This window comes from Lissotriton helveticus, chromosome 5_1 (assembly GCF_964261635.1).
Source record: "Lissotriton helveticus chromosome 5_1, aLisHel1.1, whole genome shotgun sequence".
NCBI lineage: Eukaryota > Metazoa > Chordata > Amphibia > Caudata > Salamandridae > Lissotriton > Lissotriton helveticus.
Window position 1 is genome coordinate 421,659,391 of NC_136065.1, and position 27,085 is coordinate 421,686,475.

The 27,085-nt window shown below is 45.3% G+C and overlaps 1 protein-coding gene across 1 annotated transcript in view; it reads right to left on the reverse strand.

Annotated features, from left to right (window-relative positions):
* The window catches only part of AJAP1 (adherens junctions associated protein 1), a 584,929-nt gene extending 575,432 nt beyond the window's left edge, over positions 1 to 9,497 (reverse strand). The window contains exon 1 of the mRNA XM_078640955.1: positions 9,373 to 9,497. Within this exon, the coding sequence (XP_078497081.1) occupies positions 9,373 to 9,401 (29 nt within the window). The 5' untranslated portion in view covers positions 9,402 to 9,497. The remainder of the gene's footprint in view (positions 1 to 9,372) is intronic.
* Positions 9,498 to 27,085: the final 17,588 nt, after the last annotated feature.

The following is a 27,085-nucleotide window of genomic DNA, read 5'->3' on the forward strand; positions in this document are numbered from 1 at the left end:
ACCATACAGAGAAGAGATGTGGTTGCAGCACATGCACAGCATGATGTAAGTTGAGGTATAATGTAAAAAATAACTTTACTGCTGAAAATCAAACTTTTCATGGAGAATTTTGCAGATTTAAAGGGAACATTTCAATTATAATATTCCCATTTCTAGTCATATAGCAGTAACCGGTCTTGCTAAACTCAAGCTTAAATCATACGGATGGATTCAGGATTGGAACGAATGACAAATGGATGGACTAGTGGATCAATGGGTCAGAGATGACAAGATGGATGGATGCATTCATAAATGGATGATGGCAGTTTCTAAATGGATGAAATTACAAATGAATGTGTTGGTAAATTGATAGGTCAAGGCTGAATTGATGGGAGGACAGATGGGTGGATGCATAGATGGATTCATAAGCAATTGGTGGCAGTTTGTAAATGGATGAAATGACAAATGAATGGGTTGGTGGATCAATGGGTCAAGGCTGAATTCATGGGAGGACAGATGGATAGATGGATGGATGGATAGATAAATGGATGATGGCAGTGTGTAAATGGATGGAATACAAATTAACGGGTTGGTGGATCAATGGGTCAAGACTGAATTAATGGAAGGACAGATGGATGGGTGGATGGATGGATGGATGGATAGATACATGGATGATGGCAGTGTGTAAATGGATGAAATTACAAATGAATGGGTTGGTGGATTGATTGGTCAAGGCTGAATTGATGGGAGCACGGACGGACGGACGGATGGATGGATGGATGGATGGATGGATGGATGGAAGGATGGATGGATGGATGGCTGGATGTACAGACGGATGGATGCATGGAGCTAGATTCATGTATGGACTGTGGCAGTTTGTAAACGGGCACTCATGAAGAAATAAGGACAATTGTGGGCATTCTGACCGGAAGAATACACCCTTTACTTATTGCTGCTTTATAAAATGTACAGTAATCCCACTTAAAAAAAATAAAAAAATATTACCCCCATAGTTAATGATAAGGTTTTGAAAACGTCTAGAATTAAGTATATCCATCCTCATTCTGCTACCGTTCATTGTACCAAACAGCAGTCTCAGAAAAAAAGGAAATACACACACCTGCACACTTTTTTCAGGTGTGATAAGTTACATGTTGTAGAAGGTGTACTTTAAATACAATAATAACTCCTCGTGTATTTTGTCCGTGCGTGTATGTCTACGTTTCTTCACTTGGAGAGTGACAGGGATGAAAAGGCGGGGCCCCGAGGCTGGCATGAACTCATTCTCTCGCGCCCACTAGTCACACCCTATTCTGGCTGTAGTTTTACTTGCACTGTGCGCTCATTTGTCATACTAGAAATGAAAAAGCAAACGCAGCGCATACAATGCCATTAAAACATTTCGCAAAATTGTAGTGTAGGTCACAGATCTACCCCAACCTCCTCCCTCGAGTTCTCTCCTTCTCTCTCTACCTCTCACTCTTTCTCTTTCTCTTCCCTCCCATCTCCCCCCCCCCCCCCTCCGCTCGCCCCAGCTCCCCCTTCTCTGTAGAACACAGTAATGGATGAATAGATATATGTGTGGCTTTATTTGCGCGCGGTGATTAGCCAGAAAACTAGCTAACATGATTTCTTGGTATTTAGAAACTTTCCATGCATTACGGTACTCTGTGCCACACACCTGCGCATACCGCTCATTCGCAAGCACAGGCACTAAAAAGTTAAATACATTTGTTTTTTTAAAACACCGCAGATACGGACACACATGCCTACACACACTGATAAACAGACAGGCCCAGGACCGCACACACCTGAGCACACAGAAATTCCGCAAACACAAATACATGTACAAACCCAGTCACAAGTGCAATCGCACAAACAGAAACGCTTTAATTTCTGCCTTGATAAATAAACAATTGCGCAGTAGTTTGAACACTTTCAGTGGTAATGAGGGAAAGCCCATGTCAGACTTGAAATGAGGGCACACGCCACATGTGAGGCTTGACATGAGGACGGTGCGTCCCTTGAAGGTAAGCACACGTGAAAATCTATAACCAGGGCACGAGTCGGGGTACCACGCGGGTGGACGGCATCCCCCCACTTATTTCCGAGGGTTTTTCAGGGTGGACGCCGTCCACCCTGCTAAATCAAAACCGCGTCCACCATTAAAAAAACGGGAGCGCGGCGCGCACAAAGTAAATAAAGCATTTCCGTAATTTGAACCGGGCACAGCTTGCCCCCACCTCCCTTCTTGACTCCGAGGCTGTATGAAAGCTCCGACCCCCAGCAGCAGCAGCACTGTAGAGGCACAGCGGGGGGGGGCAGCCCTCACACCTCCAGCCCTTGATGAGCTGTTAAGAGGCGCTTTGAAGGTGACTGAGAGGGAGGGGGGGGGGGACAGCCTCACACCTCCAGCCCTTGATGAGCTGGTCAGAGGTGCTCGAAGGTGACTGAGAGGGAGGGGCTGCAGCTTCAGGAGCAGGGGCATCCATTCACATGCAAACAGCCCTGAATGCGTCTTGTATCTGCTATTTAGAGGGGGGCTCACACATCCATTTCTACCCAGGGCCCCAACATCCTAGACTCGGCCAGATTACACCCCTGATTACACCGAGGCAGCACGTGCTTCTCTTCACCGAGCTTAATTACTGTCACTAAATTGTAAGCAAAACTCGGTTCTTCAAACATGCATAATGTAATACAATAAAGAAATGGCACAATCGCACCCACACTGATGAACAAAGTATGGAGGATAATCAGTTCAATCAGTTCTCTTAGAGTATCTTCTGTAAGTACTGTATATCACAGTGGGGGGTGGCATTTTGGACATAGAGCCTGTCTTCTCGTTGTCTTGTGCAGGAGGGGGCGAGAAGCCCAAGATGATACTAGAATACTGCATGCCCACCCTGGTGGATCACCTTCCCTCTCCTGTGATGACTCCTGCTCCTGTCCCCCCATGTTGTGGCTCCAGTCCACCCCCGCCTGTGATGGCTCCTGTCCCCCATGTGGTGGCTCCAGTCCACCCCCGCCTGTGATGGCTCCTGCCCTCCCCTCAGTGATGGCTCCTGTCCCCCATGTGGTGGCTCCAGTCCACCCCCGCCTGTGATGGCTCCTGTCCCCCATGTGGTGGCTCCAGTCCACCCCCGCCTGTGATGGCTCCTGTCCCGCATGTTGTGGCTCCAGTCCACCCCCGCCTGTGATGGCTCTTGTCCCCCCCTGTGGTGGATCCTGTCTCCGCCCTGGGTGGCTTCTGTCCCAGTCCTGGAACGGCCCCTGCAGCGAGGGTGAAGTTCTTGATGGGCCTCTTCTCAAAAGGGCTCAGCTCAAAATTAATATGGAAAGGTGGGCGAGTGAGTAAGTGAAGGGATGTGTGAATGGCTGGATGAATTAGTGAAAGGGTGAATGGATGAATGAAAGATTGAATAAATGGATAATGAGAGAGGATAGCTGGATTGATGAGTGAGGGGAAGGATGGAGAGAAAATGAAAATAGCTGGATGTATGGGTGGAAGGGTAGCTGGATGATTGATGAGGGGAAAGATGGATGAGGGGAAGGATGAGGGATGGAGGGGAAGGATGGATGAGAGGAAGGATAAATGGATGAGGGGAAGGATAAATGGATGAGGGGAAGGATGGATGGATGGATGGAGGGGAAGGATGGATGGATGAAGGGCAGGATAGATGGATGGGATGGGTGGATGGGTGAGGGGGAAGGATGGATGAAAGGAAGGATGGATGAAGGGAAGGATGAAGGATGGATGGATGAGGGGCAGGATAAATGGATGGGATGGATGGATGGGTGAGGGGAAGGATGATGGATGAGGAGATGGATGGATGGATGGAGGGGAAGGATGGATGGATGAGGGGCAGGATAAATGGATGGGATGGATGGATGGGTAAGGGGAAGGATGGATGGATGAAGGGCAGGATAAATGGATGGGATGGAAGGATGGGTGAGGGGAAAGGATGGATGGATGACAGGAAGGATGGATGAGGGGATGGATGGATGGATGACGGGAAAGGATGGATGATGAGGGGAAGGATGGATGGATGGGTGAGGGGAAGGATGGATGAAAGGAAGGAAGGATGGATGAAAGGAAGGAAGGATGGATGAGGGGAAGGATGGATGGATGACGGGAAAGGATGGATGATGAGGGGAAGGATGGATGGATGGATGGATGGATGGATGGATGATGAGGGGAAGGATGGATATATGGATGGATGATGAGGGGAAGGATGGATGGATGGATGATGGGGTGGGTGAAAGGATGGATGATGAGGGGAAGGGTGGATGGATGGATGATGAGGGGATGGATGGATTGATGATGAGGGAATGGATGGATGATGAGGGGAAGGGTGAAAGGATGGATGGATGATGAGGGGAAGGATGGATGGATGATGAGGGGAAGGATGGATGGATGATGAGGGGAAGGATGGATGGATGGATGGATGATGAGGGGAAAGGATGGATGGGTGATGAGGGAAAAGGATGGATGGATGATGAGGGGAAGGATGGATGGATGATGAGGGGGAAGGACAGATGGATGGATGGATAGATGATGAGGGAAAAGGATGGATGGATGATGAGGGGAAGGATGGATGATGAGGGAAAAGGATGGATGGATGATGAGGGAAAAGGATGGACGGATGATGAGGGGAAGGATGGATGGATGATGAGGGGATGGATGGATGGATGATGAGGGGAAGGACGGATGGATGGATGGATGGATGATGGGTGTGTGAAAGGATGGATGGAGAGTGGGTGAAGGGATGGATGGATGGGTGGGTGAAAGGATGGATGGATGGAGAGTGGGTGAAGGGATGGATGGATGGATACGTGGGTGGGTGAAAGGATGGATGGATGGATGATGAGTGGGTGGGTGAAAGGATGGATGGATGGATGATGAGTGGGTGGGTGAAAGGATGGATGGATGAGTGGGTGGGTGGATGGTGGATGGGTGAAAGGATGGATCAGTGGATTGGATGGTGGGTGGGTGAAAGGATGGATGAGTGGGTGTGCGGATGGTGGGTGGATGATGGGGGTAGGTGGATGTGTGAAATGATGGATGGATGGATTGATAAGTGCAAGGGTGAATGAATGGACATATGAGTGAAAGGGTGGGTGTAAGTATGGATGAGTGAGTGAAAGGGAGAGTAGATGGACAAAAGGATGAATAGATGTGTGAAGGAGTGAAATGATAGATGGATGAGTGATAGGGGCAATGGATGGATTCATGAGTGGATGAGTAGATGGATGGATGGGTGGGTGGATGGATGGATGGAAGGAAGGAAGGCTAAGTGAAAGGGTCGATGGAGAGAGAAAGGGAGGATGGATGGATGACTAAAAGAGTGGATGGGTGGAAGGATTAGTAAGTGAAAGGATGGCTGGATTGGTGAAAGGGTAAATGGCTGAATGGATGAGTGAATGGATGGATGGGATGAAGAGTGGATGGATAAGTGTACAGATGGATAGGGTGAAAGGGTGGATGGATAATGGAGGATGAGTGAAAGGATGGATGAGGGGATGGATGAAGGGATGGATGAGTGAAATGATAGATGGAAGGATACATGATGGATAGGTTTGCAAATGGTTGAATACTTTTGGAAATGGCTGGGCTTACTTATATACTATTGTACAACCTCTGATGTGTCTGTAAAACGTACCTATTGTCCTAAAGTTTTGTCCTGAATTTTGACCTCCTGTCCTGAATTTGTGTCCTGAATTTTGACCCTTTGTCCTGAATTTTTACACTCACCGTCCTGAATTTGCACCAATGCCAGTTGGTCACCCTAATTCTTTGTGCGGTAGAACCAAGGCTCTTTAACACAGCAGCATGAGAGTGACGAGAGAGAAACCTGGCAGAGTGCTGCCAAAGAGCTCTCCCACTCAGAATATTTCATTATTCAAGTGATCGTGAACAATTAAGGGTAAACTGAGATGTGAAAAACTAAACACAATGCGATGCGGCTGCACGAGACTTGAGGAGTTAATTAAGTATTAGTACTAGCAAGTGTGCTGTAAGTTAAATGAAAACATTTTACATGCACTGTGCGCCTCGTGCGTGTAGAATCAGAGTCCCACTAGACCCGGCCCTGCCAATTAAGTGCCGGCGCTAAGCACTGGCACAAATTACGCCCTGCATTGAACAATTGACACCAGGCTACAAAATGTAAGTAGTATGATGGTGTACCCTTGTGTGTTCTTCCGTGTGTCGCTGTTTCCACATGGAATGTTTAATGATGACAGCAACGCCCCCTTCTAGTTTGTGTTGTTGGTCTGAATTGTATAATTTTGTGGAATGGGGAGGTGTAGGATGGTGCTGGATTGTTCATTTAAACATGACTCCATGATGACGTCTGACTTGGCATTACGTATGTCAGTATATTTTTAATTTAGGCTCAATCCTGTCAGTGTTTGGATAATTGCACTACTGGATAGGGGGGCACAAAGTTTTGCAAAGGTTCTGCCCGCTTTCTTCAAGGGGTCCCCACAAAATGACATCATGAGCTAGGCCCACCCCGATTTTATAGTAAGTAGTCTCTGTAAAGGGGGAAACAACCATTACAATGCATGAGTCATAATCGGCCCTTTTTTTAGGAACTATCACAAAAATAAACAGTATTAATACAAAGTAAAGCAATGTTTATATTTTGTTGCACTGAAGTAAATTAAGGCAAATAAGTCAAACTAAAATATACCAAAACTAAATACATTTCCTAAAATAAATAGAAATAAATAAATCTGCTAAAATAAATACAATGGCCAGTTAATATATCTAAAATTTAGGCATTGACCCAAGCTAATGCCCCGGCAGCTCCATTGTCTTCAGCCAAGATTCCCAATGTTAGACTAATGTTCTGATTTGTTACCTTTGCTGCAAATTGTAAAGCGTTCTGATATCCTTCGGGATCAAGTTCGCGCTATATAAAACTTTATAAATAAAATAAATAAATCTAGCCACAGCTAGAGAGAGGCAGCTGGGACAAAACTATTTAATACAGAGTCGCTAGTTTACAATAGGTGGGGAGATAACATATAACACTCATCAATAGAATAACGTGAATATGGAGCCCTACTGTGTGTAATAGTCATTGTCGAGTGTGGGAAGCAGCCTCTCTGGGAACCTGTAATGTATACTAAATCTTGCAGTCAAACTTTCCTGTAGCGTTTTGAAAATGTGTTCATGTCACCTTCGCCAAACTTCATCCACATTTGGGCTGCTAATTCCTCCATGCAGGGACCTTAAGTCACAGGCTTAAGTACCAAGCAGCTTCAATTGTTAAATCTTGCATTATATGCAAATGATAGATCTGCCTTACATGTGATGTCACTTCCTGCTGTGATGCCACTTCCTGTTGTGATGTCACTTCCTGTCGTGATGTCACTTCCTGTCGTGATGTCACTTCCTGTCGTGATGTCACTTCCTGTGACCACGCCTACCTTGGAGAGTCCCCCCACTTCTTTTTTTAGGACTTGTGCCCTGTCTATAACATACCACCTGCGTCGGTTACGGTTAAACATTCAGCATGGTGACGTGTCTTCGCAAAGAGAAGTGTTCCCATGTCTCGCCCCTACGTCTCGTTAGTCACAATGTGCACGACAGTTTTACACGCAGCACACCCACCTGTGGGATTTTTCTGTAATGTGAAATGCCATAACCAGCAAAGATTTCCTCTTGCAAAAACGTTGTGTAAAATAGAATTTGCGATTTTAACATAGGTTTCCTATAAAAAAGGAACCAGTTTATATGATATTATGATATATGTCCAAAAAAATTGAGTCAATTCTTATCATGTTTTACGGCGATTCCAGTATTAAGCAGTGCGTATGTCCAGTCTTTAAAAAGTGCGCCATAGTTTGAAAGATTCACCAGTGAAGTGCTCGCTTCTAAGGTCGAGCGTGATATGCAGGTCCTAGGGTCGACCTGACATTTTAGCCTACGGAGACCGAAAAGGGGAGTACCATTTACTTGAGAGGTAACAACAGTAATCGTACACAAACGCTGTTCTGTGTGAAGCATTTTGTGCTACGTCTCTATTGTTTTATCTACTAAAAGAGTAAAAAAAAAAGAGGCTGTTGTAGGAAAGGGGAACGAATGGGTTGTCTAAATGACAAAAAGACAAAGGTAGCCATCGCCTCCCAGAAAAAGATTTTTACCGAAGTAATAGAAAAAGGTAAACCGTGCTGGGAAGGCGGGCCCTAATTAGTGTCACGTGAATCTATGGGCTGAGAAAGCGCGAGACGTTAGTTAGGTGCGAACAAAAGCACCTCCAGCAGTCACCGCCTTCAGGAATCCAAAGGCAGGGTGTTGGAGAGACTCCTACTCATCCTCTGGCTCCACAACGCCATGCTTTGTACTGGGAACAGCAGCCCATTTGAGATTCAGTTCCAACAGCGAGAAGCCAACGTAGGAGTCTATCGCCCCCTAGCGGACAAATGAGAGAGGAGCCGCTCTGTTCCTAAAGTCCCTTGTCAGGAGACAGAGACAACATCAAACCGTCTCCAAGGAATGCCCCGACTTCATGCGCAGCTAAGAGTTAAATCGCCTTACATGCGAGTGACATTTACGCTGCCTCCCTATAAGAGTCGGAGTGTTGTCAAATAGAAACGTCGCACAGCCGTAGACGTGCATTATGCACAAATAATGATTAAAACCATGCGGTCATGATAAGCAAACAATGCAGGAACGCTTCTTCAAACTTTATCTGTACATACACCTGCCTTTCTCCATTATGCGAGGCATACGACCCATTGCTTCACTCCTACTTGTGCGTTCAGACTTCGCAGCAAGGATGCAGGCACCATTCGGGAGTTTGCAGATCATCTAAAATATGCGACTCCTATCTCAGATGCGGTGATGGGTAGAATTGCATAATGCGCGCACCAGAATCCAAGGAGCAATAATAAAACATCTTACAGGGATCTTGTGATCGATGTTTGTTCTTTAAGCACTTACATTGAAAATGAAAATATGCAACAATACTGAATGTGCGATAGACCATCACCTTTACAAAACAAATCTTTGCATGTAGAATCTAGTCTAGTCGCTGTTTAAATAGCAGCTGGTCACGTGCAATTTGATCTACATCTTACTGTTTCAATAAAGAAAACAGGATAAAGAAAGATTTGTTTTTTGACATTCTAAGGGAATTCACTCTGGAATTCGGGAAATAATAAAGCCAATCTGGCTGTATGGTACCCAAAGTGATGCTGCTTTCAAAAAACAGGAAAGGGGAAAAAGCACACACATAAAACAATGAAGGTGCATTGGTTACACAATAAAAAAAAGAGTATATCCTCTGTAAAAAGAGAAAAGAAAAAAAAGATAAAAACAGCCCCACATTAGCTAGAGGCGACATGCTTTTAAAGACACCAACGAGATAAGATTCTTACCTGATGCCTAAAATGTGTTTTATCCTCATGGTCACGTATCACAAATTGGGATCAGATCTTCATGTACTCATCCATTTGGACAGCCCCTCCAAACAGAAAAAATGACGCAAAAAACAAACTTAGAAATGGGTGTATTCCATAGCAGATTGACAGTCATTGGTTGCTTTAGCTGTTCAGAAGTGCGGATGTCGCCGAAGCTCCCAAAAACGAGGACATGTCTGCACAGAGGCGAGGCAGTATTTATGTTTTATTTATTCGTGAAACGCAGAGTTATTCGGCAGCTGTGTCGGGTCAGCTTGGACGCCCAGAACAAGCGGAGGCAAATGCATGTGTAACCTCGCGAGGAAGAGCGAAAGAGCACCGATCACGTCTACTGTTGAACATAAAAAGAGAGGAACGCGCACAAAACAGCAGCAGGGACCCAGTTGCAGGAAACCAGCTATTAAAAAATGAAACCGCGCGCCTGAGCCGAAAACCCAGAGGAGAAACGGAAAGTTAGCACACTGGGGCGACTCCTGAAGTTAGCATCCTCCGGTGTCATGCCGGGCAGGACCATCCATGCTGGGTGTTCCAGAGCGGGTGAAAGGTGTTCTGCAGTTTGTTGTACGTGGTGTCTGCGCACGGCTGGGTGGCGGGCGCGTGCGACAAGAAGGATGAAAGTAGAGCAGCAAGTGCAAGGGGGGGGGGGAGAGAGAGCAGGTATTAGGTGAACAAAGGCTGCGAGTGAGGGTCTGCCAAACACCGACCCGGCGCTTTATAGCCCATTGGAGAGATCGCTTTAGCAAATCATGGAGCGGTGCTGAGGGAATTAGGCTGGGGCTGCTGGCTGCAGTAATTGCCGAGGGACCGAGGAGGCAGAGGAAAGATGCGAAGGGAGCCTTGGTGATGAAATGGCAGTGGGCTGCAGCAATGAATCTCGCGCGGCAGCTCTGGCTGCGTGCACAGGCATCCGGGGCTGCCCGAGCCCCCGCTCCTCCCGGATCTCCCACTTTCCAGCAGAGTCAGCCCTCCCGGCACAGCACAGACACGCGCGTCATTCTGCTTAGGGGGAGTCAAGCGGGACTTGGTTTTTTTTGATGCACCTCGCGCTTTTCCTAAAAAACAAGATCCAGGGTGCAGAGGCGGACACTTCCACGAGTCGTTGCTCTGCGTCCGTGCATTGCTGCACAGGATGCTTCTCACGGTCGCGGGTGGTGGGAGCGAGCTGGGATGTCAATCATTGTCATGCCAACCCACATCAGCACCACACCACACCCTCCATCAACAGAGACAGCGACTTGAAGATCTCTGGCTGGGTGTCCAGTGCCACAGTAACTACAGCAGGTTGAAGTTTTGACCTAAAGTGGCCCCGCCTCTTCCCCGCGCGCCACACGCACGCACACACGCGCAGTGGCAGACAGAAGGCGCCTGTTGAGAAGGACGCTCCGGTGAAATGAAAGAGCAGGCGCTGGTTTAGGGAAGCAGCAGGGGGAAAGAGAAACCTGGAAAGAGCAAAAGAAAAGGTGACAGAACAGAAGGGGTGGGGGCCTTGGGGCGGGACATTTGAAGCAGGAGAAAGCTAATGAAAGGAAGCGAATGGGAAGGAACAGTAGGGGAAGAACGCCAACACAGGTGGGCGTGGGTGAACTGGGGTTTGCAAAAAGAATACAGGAAGGAATTTTTCCGAAATATGTCAAATTTGGTAGCTTACAGAATGGAAATGGAGGCATGCACATCAGGTAAAGAGTCAGATAACAAAGTAAATTCTATATATAGGGCACGTATCCCCCCCCCCCACAAAGATAAAGAGAATTCCACAGAGAGCATGAAATTACGTGACAGGGAGAGTGTGAAAACTTCACTTGGGGGCACATGCATCAAGTAAAGAAGTTGGGATTCCTTAGCAATTATTAAGGAATAGCTATTAAGTGATCGCAATTTCTTATGCATGTAGGTTTCGCAGAAAAAATAGCGATTCCTACACATTCCCTATTAGCGAATCACCACTATGGAATCCCATTCATAGAGACCCATAGGAATGAATGGGAAAGCATTCACAATTTCTGATTACCAAATAGGTAATCACAAATTGCAAATGCAATTCAAGGGTGCAAAGGGGCCAAAAAGCCACCCTGATGCACCCCCTACTATTGTATTTGTGCTTGAACTGAGATAGGGCAGAAATCGAAGAGGAAACACATGCAAGTTTACCTCCACTGAACCATCACAGTCAGAAAATCTTCTCTGAAGGACACAATATCACGGAACCATACCTACTACCATATGGCACTTGTGCTTTCTTAGCCACTGCTGATGCACAAACAGACTGCCAGGCATCCCTTACCCAACTTTGCTCAGTGGTGTACAAGTGTGAATGAACTTACTAAATAGCGAATATTTAGGGCATGGCCCTCACTTCACTGTTTGTATTCATGTGAACACAATAAAGTGGCTATTTATTTTGTCTACTGGCTTTTTGTCAGAATCATTGAGTGGGTAAAAACAGTGAGTGCTGAGAGACTGAGTGGAGCTTGTGTCAAGGGTCACACAGCAACATGTTTGTCTTGGCTCTTTTGTGCCTGATTGCTTCTGTCAATTCACTCTTCAAGAATGTCAAGACCTTTAACAAATTTGGGTAAATTGGTCTCCTGTTAAGGTCTCAGGTGTTAAGGTAAATCTAGGCGTCATCTGCCTCGAAGTGGGAGGATTGGACAAGGCTCCTAAGTGCACTCGGGCAGAATGGTTTCTTTGATGGACACCCCAGAATAAGTGGATAAAATAAGAAAGGAGTAGATTATGTTTAACATTTTGCTCCTCATTCCATAGGAAAAGCTTGAATCATTTAAATGTTGGTCCAAAGGCACCATTTTACATTTTTGCTGGCTGAAAACAGCTCTATTTCATTTTGAGTTTCAAATTCAAAAGAAAAATTGCTACTTAGGTTCTTCAAATATTTGTCTGCACTCACAAATGCCTACTCTTCTGGGGTGCCCTTGCCCCAAAGCAGCACATAAGCACACACTCTTGACACCAGGCTGCTCCTCAGTGCATGTGTCCTGTCAGCAACTTCATTATTGGCCACACATGATTTTAAGTGTGTGTATGGTCTGTTTCCTTCAGCAGCAGCTGCCTCCCCTCTACTCTCCTTGGCGCAGCTTCATTTTAGTGGCAGCGCAGCTGTAGGGTGTGATCATAGCTGGGGATGGGAGCTTCTCAGATGGTGTGCCCTCTGCTGCCGGATAATGCACCATAATGCTGCTTTTCCTCTCCTCAAGATCTTGCTCCCTGACAGCAGTAGTAGTACATGGGGGATAATGTCAACGGAGAGTAGTTAAAAATGTTTATTCAAATCAATGATATTTTTTTAGAAGCCATATATTTCCAAGGCCATGCATGTGGAATTGTGCGATTATGTTTTAGTGTTTTCAGGTTCCTGCACCTAAGGGCACTTTGTGGAAGATATCAAATTTTGTTCTGATCTCAACGTTTAAATTAGGATGTCTTCGTCATTCCTGGACACATTTCCAAAGGGTTTTGGATCATGTCATTTCAGAGGGTCTCACCAATTACCAGCATCAGCAGCTGGAAACGTTTCTTCAACTCCTCATGGCCTCTGAGCTACTGCTTTGTCATCCTGGCAACAGTAGCTTCACTGTAGGAGATCTGGGCCTGCCTTTCTACTCACGTTTGTAGTCTTCTGACCTGGGCCCCTCCAGCTTCTCAGAAGCACCCCACAGGCCTTCCACAGAAGATCATATTCCTCAGTCATCCAGGCTTTCAGCTTCTTGCTTGGTGACTGTGCACAATAGCCAGAGACCAAAGTGCCCACTTTTCCTGGATCTACAGCAAGTGTAGTCTTACAATTAGTCCTCCAAACTTCAATACACCATAGTAGATCTATTCTCCACTAGGATTGGAGGATAACCAAGGAGTCAAGGCTACCAGCCATGGGGGGGAGAGTCTAAGAGAGTCAGAGGGAGGAAGCCATGAGTGGGTGGAACAAAAGGCTCCTGTCAGGGCTTGATGACTTTATCAGTCAATCTTCCTTGCTTCCAATGCTCATCTCAGTTCATCATATCTCTACAGGTGTTTTTAAAGGGAGAACAAGAGTTCTGTTTTTGGCACCACATCCACCCAATTTAGAAATGTCCCATCTCTCCTCCACTTCTATATGACATCAAAAGTAAAAGTGTGTTTACCACCACAGCCCTGAACAGCATCCTCAACAATGGTGGTAAAATCCAAAATGGCAATTCTATGTGAACTAAGAGCATATTATTGCTTTAGGCCTTGTGTCTTCTCAAGTAGGTCTTCCCCCTCTCCTCCAAAACCTCAATGGGGCATACTAATGTACACCGAAGGCAGAAGTCCGTCCTCTCCCTATTTTTCAGGTTCAGAGCTTTCCGTTCCTTAAGTATCAGTAAATTGTTGGAAACAGCTTTGCAAATTCAAACACATCTCTTTACACCAGAAGGAATATCATAAACTCCTAGAATTGGGCAAACTATACAATGGGTCTTCGATCCACCAAGTGATGGATACAATAATTAAGTCAATTCAGCGAGGCAGGACAAAAGGACACATTTTATTAGTTAATTAGTTACTGGATCAGGTAAACATTTTTTAAACGTGCATTTCTGAATCAGATTACAGCAAAATTAGATTTGGATCATAGATCTGCTTCTTAGATCTTAAATCTTAAATCTGAACCCATGAACATATATACAAGAGCACAGTTCTGGAGCTTTTAACATGGGCACATATAAGAGCAGTGGGGCAGGAAGGGGGTAGGGCCGGGTGGAGGGGGGAGGACAGATCCTTTCGAGTCTTCGAGGGTGAGTCTGTGTCCACCAGCAGACTTCTGAAGTGTGGAGTCCCCCAGGGCTCCTCTTTAAGCCCCGCACTTTTCAACCTGTATATGAGGCCACTGGCTGAGGTTGTCCGTCCATTTGGGGTCAAGATTATCTCTTACGCGGACGACACGCAGCTGGTGGTCTCACTGGCGCAGGAGGCCAACTTGCCTGCGTCTGGTGGGCTTAGAGAATGCCTAGAAGAAGTGAAGACCTGGATGTCCTCTTCTTCCCTCAAACTGAATGGGGACAAAACGGAGCTGATGCTCCTAGGCCCCCCGGATCTCTGCTTCTCCACCTCTCTGTGGCCCCCTTGTCTGGGTTCACCCCCAACCCCAAAAAACAACATCAAGAGCCTCGGAGTTTGGTTGGATAGATCCCTGTCTTTCAACGTTCAGGCCACAAAACTCTCAGCCACCTGTTTCTGCATCATGAGGATGCTAAAGAAAATCTTCCCCCTCCTTCCCATGTAAGCCAAACAGGTGGCTATACAGGGGTTAATATAGTCACGCCTTGATTTTAACAATGTGCTCTACTTCGGCGCCCCAGAGTACACCCTGCGCAGACTCCAGATAGTGCAGAACTGCGCAGCCCGCATTCTGCTCGAGCTCCCTCGCAGACAATCAGTGAGGGCCGGACCGGTCAGACTTCACTGGCTACCGGTGCGCCAGAGAGTTCTTTTCAAGGCAATGTGTATAGCCCATCAGGCCTTCTGGGACACAGGCCCCAGGATTACCCGTGACTTAATCACACACTACATTCCCAGTAGAAGCCTCCGCTCCAGTCTGACCTTCCTAGCTGTGGCCCCTAGAATAAAAAGGACTAGATCTGGTGGCAGGACGTTCGCCCACAATGCATCTAGGACTTGGAACACCCTGCCCCTGCATCTCAGAGCCAACTCCAATCTTTCTGCGTACCGCAAACAGCTAAAAACCTTCCTCTTTAACCCACCCCATTAACATCAGCTAGCCTCCCTTACAGGTCTCTTGTAGGTTCCTGGTTATTTTTAGCGCTTGGACGCCTCCGGGCAGCAATTCGCGCTCTATAAATCTACATCCAAATCCAAATCCAAATCCAAATTGCAGGTGCCCTTGCTGCAGTGGCGTAGGAAGCACTTTGGCTGCCCGTGGCGGACCCCGTGTTTGCCTTCCTGCTGCAGCCACATCAGAGAGCGGGGTTCTTGCAGGATATTTTTTATTTGCTGCCCTTGCAACCGCTTGGAGAGCGGGGGGGGGGGCGATTGCCACCCGAGACGGCAATTATGAGCAGGGGGGGCCACAACACCCAAAACTTGCGCCGCCCGGGGCGCACCGCCCCCTCCCCCCCCCCCACCAGCCCCCTTTCTGCACCATTGTCTTGCTGTGAGGTATACAACAAGTAATATGAATGTAGTTGGAGGAACAAATAAGTGGAATGTTAAGAGTTTTTTTCAACTAAAATAGTTTATTTGCTTTTTGCTTTTTAGACCATTAAATAGCTAAACACACATTCGTTCACTTGGAAAATTTGGAAAACTTGGAAAAGTTGGTGTGTCGATCCAAGAGTGTATGGTCAGAAAAACTATAAAACCTTTCCAACCAATATTTAAAAAAAGTGATAATTAGAAAAAAACAGTAAGGGTTTTATAAAAGTTGAGTGTTCCCATTTCAACCTGTTTCATTTTAAAAGGACAACTAGTAAATCTCCCAAAAGACACTATTTTCTCAAAATGTGTTTATTATTATTATTATTATTATTATTATTAATGTTTTTTTTTTTTTTTGAAATTTGTTTTATTGTTGCATCAAAGTATACGGTACAGTGTGAATAAGCCGCTGACGTGGCCTCAACATTCAGCCATGCGTGCAACGTGTTTTTTATTTAACCAACTGGTACAAATATCCATTTCCTCCAGAAACAATACATATCATGCAGCCATGTGTGCAGGTCAGAAGACAATGAACCTGTATAGCTAGGAGGACAGTGCATGAGAACAGGAATATAAAGTCGCGTCTCAAAGGGCGGGGGATCGGGGCCTGTTCAGTCCGTGTAATGGTGTTACCAGAAAACGGGGGGGACAAAACCGTGGGGGGGAAGCATGTGGGCGCTAGCGCGATGGAAGTATCGGCGATGGGCGCCGGGGGGGGGGGGAGGGGAATAAACGGGCCCAAGGAACTGTTCAGCCTGCACTCCAGAAGGGCGGGAAGTCAATCAGGATGCAGGGGGTGTCCGGACCCTACCTCAGGGAGGGGGACAACAGACAGACGTAAACGGTCTCCCCGGGTCGAGGGAGGGGAAGGGGTAGGTGGGTCACCCACTTGCGTGGACTGTCGAAAGCTGTAGAGGAGCATGGCCCATTCCATGGATATGGGAAATTTACGCGCACCTCTGGCTTCTTCCTCTCTAAGAGCATCCTCCTCCGCCGCCGCCCATTTACCGACTGCCCCCGTCCATGCTGCTATAGGGGGGCCCTCCGGGGATCGCCAGCGCATGGCTATGCATCTGTTCGCCAGCAGGAGCGCTAAGGACACGAAGCGCCTATGCACTGGGGCTTGCTTAGGGACATGGAAGATGCCTAATGCGCTAGATTCCCAGGTGGATAGTGTAGTGAGACCTGTCAGGTCAGACAGTGTGTTGTGTACCGCTTGCCAAAAGGGGTGAAGGTCTGGACAGCTCCAGAACATGTGGCGAAAGTCTGCAGCAGGGGAGCAGCATCTGGGGCATAAGAATGGTGTGGAGGGATAGAACTTCTGTAATCGCGCTGGGGTGAGGTACGCCCTGTGTAGGATATAGTATTGGATGTTCTTGAAGCGGGCGTTCCTAGATACGCGTTTAGGGGCCTCGAGCGCTCTAGTCCACTCCGAGTCATGCAGTGCGCGACCTATATCCTCCTCCCATGTAGCCCGCAATGTTGTCAGAGGTGCGTGTAAGAGTTCCCGGATGGATTTATACAGCCAGGTAACTAAGTGGCGTCCCACCCCCATGCGCAGGACAGCGTGTATTACTGGATGCGTGTCTGGCTCGCCAGTACAGAGATTAAAATGGGGCCGGTATCCGTCAATCAGCTGTCGATATCTGAGGAATTGGCCCGGAGGGAGCCCGTATTCAGCGGTCAAGCGGTCAAGGGATTTTAACTGGCCTTCCTCAAATAGCGATTCCAGATCCGTAATGCCGCAGTGCGACCATTCGGAGAAGAACGGAGCTGTGTATTAGGAGTCTTGCCTGGGGCTGCCTACCAATGGTAACAACGGGGAATACGGAGGCCTATTAGGGGACATTCGGTGGATCCGCATCATGCACCGGCGCGCTATCGCCACTTGGAGGGGGTACGTACGCCGTGGCTTGGTGCCCGGGAGAAGAAGACGGGTGAGTTCCGGGGTTGCGATTCTGCCAGTCGAGGTGACAGTCTCCTGGGGATAACGGTCCGCCGTCCAGTATGATAGCCATTAATGTTGGTATTAATGTCCTCATCAAGGGTGGCAATGAATGTATTGAATGAATAAAAACAGTTCAAAATGTCAGGTAATTCCGAATTAAAAATATTAGTGAGGAAACAAAGATCCAAGGGTTACTCGAAGAAATTTGGCCTCAACAGTTTTAAAAAAAATAAAGGAAAATAATCATGAGGTTTTTGATGAATTGTGAGAACGATGCAGTATGTGGGGAAGTAAGTGGCAAATGTGGTAAAAGTATAAATATGTGGATGCAGATTTGAATGATTCCAGTGGGCCTGACCACAACCCACTGTTCTGTTTTACTAAAGATTGCAATTTGTGAACGATTGTCATTTGTGACATGTAAGGTAAACAAGAATCTCCACAAAAACACACCTACCAAGTATGCCATATTACTAGAATATAACCCTGTGACTTGCACATTCCATACAATACTCTGCTGCAGACACATTAACACATGTTATTTAATGATGATTTAAACCAGTTTTAGAGATTATTTACCTATCATTGCGGAAACTGCACATCCTACCTGCACACCCTGATGTACCTGCTTTACACAACCATGCCTACAGCAGGTACCTTAGCCCTTAAGTTCTCTTAACATTAGAGTTTGATTGTGGGTGAGAAAGAAAGCCATAGGAGCATTGACATCACATGTTTACTTGCTGTCACTTTATTTAGGGGCAGAGATATTAAAAACACGTGCATACGTTCAAACCATGTGTCCACTGCCATTGTTGAAGTAAATATTAACTTTGATAACACCAAAGAAAACACATCATAATCACCACAAAACAGCACTTCCTGTAACATAGCTAACATTCTACAAGAGCATTCTTCATGGACTTGCCTCATTGTGTGGGTTTAACTGGGACAAAACTGAAACTTTAACACTTGTTGATCTGTTTGGGTTAATGAAAGTAGGCTCCACAACTGAGTATTGCTAGAGACTCCATTTCCAAATTCACCACCTTTTCAGTCCTGGCAAACGTTTAACAAAATGATGCATTGCTAGAGTTGCAGGTTTCAGTTACTTCAGTTGTACAAATTAGATTAGTAACCCTAGTAACAATGATTTGTAAAAGGAAAGCCCTGAGCTAGCAATTTGTCATGCACCTGACGTGGAATAATCTGCCCACTCTACTGTCACATCACGAATGTCATTATATTTCTTCTATAAAGAGTAGGTTATAGGTAATGTTTTCACTGATTATAATGAGTGGAAAAGAAGATGAGATGTAACTATTAGCAACGGATCGCAATAAGAGTATTAGGGTATATTTATAATAATGTCGTACAATGCAGTGCAACAACCAAGGTTTATGTGCTGTTTTGTGTAAAAGGGAGAGTGCAGATCAGCACCATCTCTATTAAGGTCGGAGGTTGTTTTCATCTCCCCTTCGCTGTAGCACTTTTGGCTGCATTGCATCGACTTACAGACCCTTGCATTATAGTGCAAGGTTGTGTCAATGATGTCAAACACAGATTTTGTACTGGAAGGGTACCCTTTCATTGCAAAAGGTACATGTTGAAATATTTTAACACTTATTCTACTTTGTGCTGTAAAGTGCAGTACACATCCAGAGTTGACATTTTTTATGCAAATTCCTGCATTCCTTTTTTAGCAGCTTGGCCTTTGCATGGATTGTCGCATTAGAACGCCCATGTCCCACCCATGGAACGCCTCCTTGATGCAAAGAAGCAAAAAGTGGATCCAAACTGAAGTGCATTACTTCAGGCAACTTTCCAAAGCGAATAATGATTTGCACGGGCAAACAAACCTCAACACAATATTATGTGCCCAGTTTGTACCACTTTTGTGATGCAAACCCAGAACAAAGTGTTAGTAAACCTCCCTCCCACTGTATGCACACTCCGTAACTCTACATCACTAGTTTTAGCAAATTATTATATGTCTGGGTTTCCCCGGAACAAGTATTTTAATACTGCAGGGCTTTGCTTCAAAAACATGTCTGGCTATTGTCAAAGTCCTTGGACAAGGGAATGATTTCTGAACTTTACAAGCTGCTAAATACACGAAACACATTGCAGTATTATCCATGTACTTGTGTTTGGTACCCTCTTGCAACTTGCACTCACCACTTTGCCCCTGTAACACACGGTTTGCTTCCTCTCACATGTTTTTACCTTTGATACTTGCACAAGTGCCACCTTTGCCTACTTAACGTTTGTTTTTGTGCATGAGTGTCTAGCATATATTGCAGTATTATACCTCAAATTATACTTTGTTTTCTCTTGTAGCCTGCACAGTTGTCACTTTTTCCTCCTGTGCACTTTTTACTACCTCATGTATTTTTGGTTGCTCACAATATTTTACTACCTCATGTATTTTTGTCTGGTCACAATTATCACTTTACCGTATGTAACGTAACGTTTGCTTTTGCAATCTGTTGTTCGTGTAATGTTCTCAGTTTGTATCATTTCTATTCCTATTGTGAAGCGCTCTGACGCCTTCGGGTAAAGTCCGCGCTATATAAAATTGCATAAGTAAATACATAAATAAATAAATAAATAAACATCCACATCCACATACAATGAAGGAAGAGGTAGATGGGAAAAATACATAGGGAGGCCCCTAAGTAGCAAGGAGTGGGAAGGCATCTGCTGCAGAGCACAACACACTGCTAGCAACATGGCCCTGATGGACATGCTCATGAAAGTTTCAACTTATCGGTACTACACACCGGAGGGAGTACACAAGATCAACCCACGCAGATTGCTGGAGAAATTGTGGGAGGGTGGTACATTGGTACATCTACTCTGGGACTGTTCCCAAATTTCAAAATACTGGACCCAGGTTCTGGATGAATTTGCCAAACACCTTGAGCCTCAACTACTTAGATTTCCTGCACACATTCTGTTCGGAGTACCAGATCCGTTGGCCTATCCACTGAAGTTAAGGAGGGGGTGCTTATTGGTACTACACACAAGAGGGAGTACACAAGATCAACCTACCAGCTAGCGCACATTGCTGGAGAAATTGTGGGAGGGTGGTACATTGGTACATCTACTCTGGGACTGTCCCCAAATTCAAAACTACTGGACCCAGGTTCTGGATGAATTCGACAAACACCTTGAGCCTCAACTACTTAGATTTCCTGCACACATTCTGTTTGGAGTACCAGATCCGTTGTCCTATCCACTGAAGTTAAGGAGGGGGTGTCTGATAGGTATAGTTATGGGTTCTGCCATGCTAAATATCCTTTCACATTGGGGTACCCTTCAAATATCAACACACACGGGCTGGCAGATCCTGGGATAATAGTCTTATACTTGCTGGGAAAGGCGCAGACTTTCATAACGTCTGGCTCCCTTTTCTGTCCCTACTGACAAACGAGTTTTGAGAGCTTACATGCCCCAAGTATTTGTGCTTGCTACGGTTACGAGAAGACGGCCCGGAGTAGCAATGACACACAGAAACTCAAACTTTCTAAGATTGGTACAGGGTTGATTGGAGGAAGGGTGGGGTTTGGGGCGGTTAGGGCGGGCTAGAGTTTTGTTCTTTTTCTGGTGCAGGCTGCATGCTTTGATGCTATAGCAAGGCTGTGCGTAGCCCAGATTTCTGTCAGATTGTCTGTTAGCAGTCTTTTTGCTTTCCCCTCCTTTGTTCAGGTTGAAAACTGCAATAAGAAGAATTACACCATAAAAACACGTCTTCTTATGTTTGCTCAATTGAACTTAATGCAGACTTCTACTCCCAAAATGCTGTGATTTGTTTTTTTCAAAGAACAACATTGGAAAAAGGTGTATCAGTGACATACATTCAGCTTCGAATAAAGACTAGATGCCAGGATTGCTCAAGCCGCGATTAAGGCTTTCATATAGCAAATTATGCAATGACTCATTCATTCAGAGCCAACTTCATAGCCACGGTGCTTTTTACCAATAGGTAATATATTACACTGTGAAAAGTGAAATCGCTGCCTAGAAGCTAATAAGGCCAGGGAGCCACAGGAAGTGAGACAAAATACTGCGTGCTGGTTATTCATCCCCCCATCATCCACAAAGGATATATTTTTCATAATTATAAATCTGATCCCTGGAGAGGTTCATGCACTGTGTAATATCTGTGTTTGTATGGAAGAGTAGCGTTCTCTGAAGCGTGGCCTTGGAGAGCTGTCCAAGGTGCTGGAAAAGCACATTTCACAGCTGGACCTCCCCTTGAATACAAATCCTCATGTTGGAAGACTGCGTTAAGTGAGAACTACAATCTACTTAAGAAAATAGCAGCCCAAAGGCTAATTTAGATCACGCAGACCGTTTCTTCAAAGAATGCGTAGCTGGTTTGATAAGTAAGCGTGCAAACCGCGGCACCACAGCGGGGCTGATTAGAAGTGTCACAAGAGCAGAACATTTCTTCCACTGCAGCTAATACTACAAAATGTGCAATTACTGAGCAAACGGCTAATGGCGAAAGCAGCCATATTATTAAAAAGCCCTACGGGTTCCGTGCATGTATCTCAAAATAGATCCCTGAGAAATGGCCGGTTGTTTCCGTTTTTTTCCCTTCCTTTTAAGACTGCGAAGCACTCAAGTTTGTTGAATAATTTCAGAATGCAGCTTAGGAATGGTTGGACTCACAGTGAATGATTCATGACAAAAGGAGCTTTTTTGCAGATGGCAATTTACAAGAGAGTCGTGCTGCTTGCTTTACAGAAATACATTACAAATACTCCAGTATAAAAAGTGATAGTTCGTAGGGCAGTGCTGGGCACACAGAGCTGGAAACATTTGGCGTATTACAAGGTCACTGATAGGCCTGATTATAGATACAAACCAGTTTGGGTTTCTTCTTAGTAGTAATTGTAGACTGGAGGCAACACAAAAAGGATATTACATATATTAGACGACATAAAGTGAACCCTAAAGTACGTGCATTGTTGCTATGTCTGGCTACAGGGAAAGGGTTGAACAGGGCACTTTGAAAATTCCTCATGTGCAACCTAGAAGCTTTTGGAATTAAGAAGAGATTTGAAGGCTTGGGTAGAGTCTGTACATGAAAGGCACTTTACCAAAATTAGGATCCATGGTGGGGTTTCCGCGCAAATACCTAGAATGAGGGGACACACGGTAAAGCTGACCCCCTTCCCACTCCTCTTTACCCATGTGATGTAGGTGACTGAGGTTAAGGTTAGAAGTTATCAGCAAGTACAAGGTTGTGGGTGGGAGGAGAACACAACTTTAAAATGTATGAAGATGACATCCTAGTGTCAATTCTAAATCCCATATGCTGCATTATAGCTTTTACAGGGAGCTGGTGAGAAAGGAGTAGGTACCTGGATTTAAAATGAACGTTAGTTGATTATATACCAGATGCTGAATATATCTACACCTGAAGGTCAGATAAAATGGCTCAAAGCAAAAGCCACTTCCTAATGGGCGACAAAATCAGTGCCATACCAAGGCAGTCAATTGCTACTTCACCGAACTAGATAATGCAGAATATTGAAGTGCTACAAGCAATAGACGACCTACAGACATGACATTCTGCGATCTATCATTCAGCAGGATGATTGCCATGATAACATTTGTGGCATTACGAAGAATCCTTTACGCGTTTCAGATGCTCACACTCCCAGCCCACATTCAATGTGTAAGAAAACTCCAGGGAACAATAGGAAAATTCAAATAGGTGGAGTAAGCCCAAAGACTTGCTAGAAATACAATGCGCAGAACTGGCAAATAGAGGGAATTGAGACTCCCTAACATAACATGGTACTTTCGAGCAACACAAGTCCAAATTCTTGCTGGAATGTGGAAGATAAGAGTCAACCGAACACTAGTGATTCAGCGACCAGACAATTCCAGACAAATGCATCTGAGAATCTTGAGTAGCTCAAGAAGAAACACAGAGCTTGGAGTCTCTACTTACTGCTAGTGCCCAAAGTCACACTGGCTGTGAAGGGCAGAGTCACAACAAAGATGGTTATCACCAAGTTCCTCCCTCATTTCGCCCAATCTGTAAGATTCCAGACTTCACTTCAGAAACTGTCAAAGGGACTTTCAGGGTATGTAGCTAGAAGTGTGATTGGGGAGTGAGAGATATGTTTGACAAACTGGAGCAACAATTACTTGAGCACCTAAGAGGATCCTAAAGTCTCATAGAGTCTGTAATTCTGTTACACTGTTACCAGACATTTACACAATGGGTTATTCATATTTTCATCAGGCCACACTCAAGACAGGTACTGCTCACTTTGAGAGATGGCAAATGTAAGACATTTGATTAATATTTGGTTTGGGTGTCTGCACACTTGAGGGAATAATCACAACCAATGTCAGAGTGAACCCTCCATATCACTAAATTAAATTGAGATCAACCCATTGGTAGCTATGGCACGAAGTAGACAGGCGTACTGTAGGCCAATGTGTAAAATATATATGCAGTACCAAAACACTTATAAAGTGAAAATGCCAAACAATAAAAAAATCAAAATAGAATAAAAGAATGAAATTTAATAAACGAAATGACACAAAAATGACTAAAAGAAAATTAGTTGAACCAAAGATATAAATGTTTGAAGTAAGATATGGTCAAAAATAGCTAGGGATCAACGATAGGCTATGTTGGTCTTAGTAGTGATAGATGTAGCCACAATTTCAAACTGGCTGTGATGGAGTGCGGTTTGGAGACACCAACCAGTTTCAATGTGGTCAAAGATCTTACCTTTTGGCTTAGCTTTTTTAGTCCCAAATAGCCACTGAAATAAACTTCTAATGCCTCCTGCATATCAGAAGAGGCACTTGGAGATGTACAGGTTGTCAGGCAGAGACCAACAGCAGGGTCTAGTCCAGGCCCATATGCCACTGGTCAGCTGGATACAGTCAGGAAAATGCCTCTTGTAGCCACTGCCCTTGGAGTCCACTTCTTTATCCTGGCTACAAGAGGGAGCAGGTCTAGTCTTTCATAGCTCCTCTCAGGTCACAGACAGCAGACGTAGGCCTCTTCTGAGCTTCTGCAAGCCGAGAAAGTGCTCTTCAGTTGGACGCCTGGAGGTGGCACATGTATGCCTGACAATAACTAATGGGGAGAAAGTTCCCAAGGAAAATGCTCCCCACTTTTTCAGTAGTTCCTGGTTGCCTTACTGCAATTTCTCCTAAAATGTAATGTGTCTGGGCATTTTCAAGATTGCAAAAGTATGTGGCCATGCTAAGCATGGGCTACGAGCACTTAGGATGGGGCGGGAGAGTGTCATAGGTAAATCACCATTACCTCCCACATTTAACACTAAAATCCAGTAGGAAGCAGGTACTGTGCCCACAACTAACCCAAAGAGAGATGTCTGGTTAGACAGAATCAGGGTCCTTCAGCAATCATGCAGGAGATTCACAAGAATTGTCTTAACATCTTGTTCTCTCACTTTCAAGTGTGCTCCAAATGTTACATGTGTCTCATTAGACCTGTCAAACAGGATTTGATAGGGTGGTGTCGTAGGATTTCCACAGCTGGTATGTGGATTTCATAGTAGTCATCTCTACCCATTCAGATCAGCCTATTCTTTGCTCCTGGGAGCAAAAAACACACCTCCTTCCCACTATTTAAGACTGAGCACATGCTGGGAGCTTGCAGAGACGTCTGCTAATTTGACTTATGACAGCACAGGCAGGTAAGGATAACTTTCAGTGTTTTACTTTCCTTTAATATTTATTAAAAATCCAACGTTCCCATTGAATCTAATTTTTTAATTACTGTTAAAATTGTGGTTTAATTTTTTTTCTAGCTGGTGCCACCCCCCCACCCCCTCCCCCCCAAATACAGGATTGGTATTTTAATCTTTAGATAGGACTTCTAGGACTGCTACATTGTAGATGGCCTTTTGGACCTTGTCATTTTGGGGACATGCTAACAGTAATATTCAACATATCCTACTTTTAAGTCTAACGTACCCTACTTTGTGGGCTACAATGCCCTTATGGGGAGGTTACACTGCCATATTCAACAAGGATGTAAAGAAAATATTTTCTTCAGAGGAAAACAGATTTTGCCCAATGAAAAAAATTATTACAAGTACGAATGCATTGTGTATCAATCCAGCATTTGAAAATTAAATGTACGCATGTCATACTCATTGTGCAAACAATATGTAGTTGAATCCATATAGGCATCAATTACCTCTATAACAGAAATCTTTGTATCTTTTCTGCACTTCAGACTGGCAGAAATTTACCCTAGATGTAGGTTTGATTATACAATGGTTCACTGAAGCCTTTGGAAACCAGGCCATAAACATTACGTAGTACAGCTGGTGTGTGGCACTAGAGTAGGGTGTGACCCCGAAGGTATGCTGGCAGTCGCTTCACAGTTCATCATGGGGGAAAGAGTAGCCAGGGTTTGAGGCAACCACACACCTGATGCCATCGCAACAGCAACTAATCAGGACAGGACGACTAGAAGGGCACCTTCTGTGTATACCAGAACCCATGGGTAAGGTCCCTGCAGCTGCCTGGATGCTTATGCCCCTACAGCTGCTCATCATGAGCCTGCACATGACCGGCAAGAGAGAAAAGGGCCTGAAGTGCCGCCCCAAACAGCGAGTTTTCCCCAGCACCCACAACACCTGTGTGGGTGCAGAAACTGCCCAGAGCAGACTTTGCTCAAGAAAGGAAAAGGGCAGCAGCAGCAGAAACTGCCCACTAGAAAATACTATATAGGAACATTTAAGTTTTACATGCCCTGGGAGAGAAAAACAATCAAATTTGTTTTTCACTACTGCAAGGCCAATCTCTATTAAAGGCTAACATTGGGATTACCTTATTACACATTGTAAGTGTAAATCCCTATTGTGAAGAGATAGACTTTTTAGTTGGTGTCTCTGGAATCACAATTTAAAATCACAACTTATGGTGAAGTCGGATTTTAAATGCAATTCTGAAAATGGCAGTTTTAGAAAGTTGCCATTTTTTTACTTCAGCCATTTGGTGCCTGCTTCCTGTCTCTGACCACAGTTGGAGTAGGTGACAGTTGGGATTTGTGTGTTCCCCTAGACAACCACACTTAATGGGAGCTTAGGTGTGACAAGAAGAGCCATCGTGGTGGAATGGAAGGGAGGAGCAGGACAAAGGGTTCCATAGTCCCCTGTAGTGAGTCTGGAGCCAGAGCTGAAAGGGAGGACATCTGGGCACTTCAATGGCCTATCTTTGAAGACTTCTCCATCATAAAGTCACAACTGGGTGTAAGTACTGGACCTCGGACGGCATTGAGGCTAACTGCCTAAATGGCGGCTACTTAATCCCAAAGCTCCTAGACTCTGGCTTGTGACAACACCCGCTAAACCCACCATTGAATGACATCGCTCTAGCCTCCTAAACAACCCAGCTGACCTAGTGGGATGAGTAATACCGTGGTGGCTGCGGGTGGGGAAGAGAAAGGCTAATCTGTCCCCAGACCCAAGATGATGGCCTAATCCAAGGGGGTTCTCTGCTGGAGAA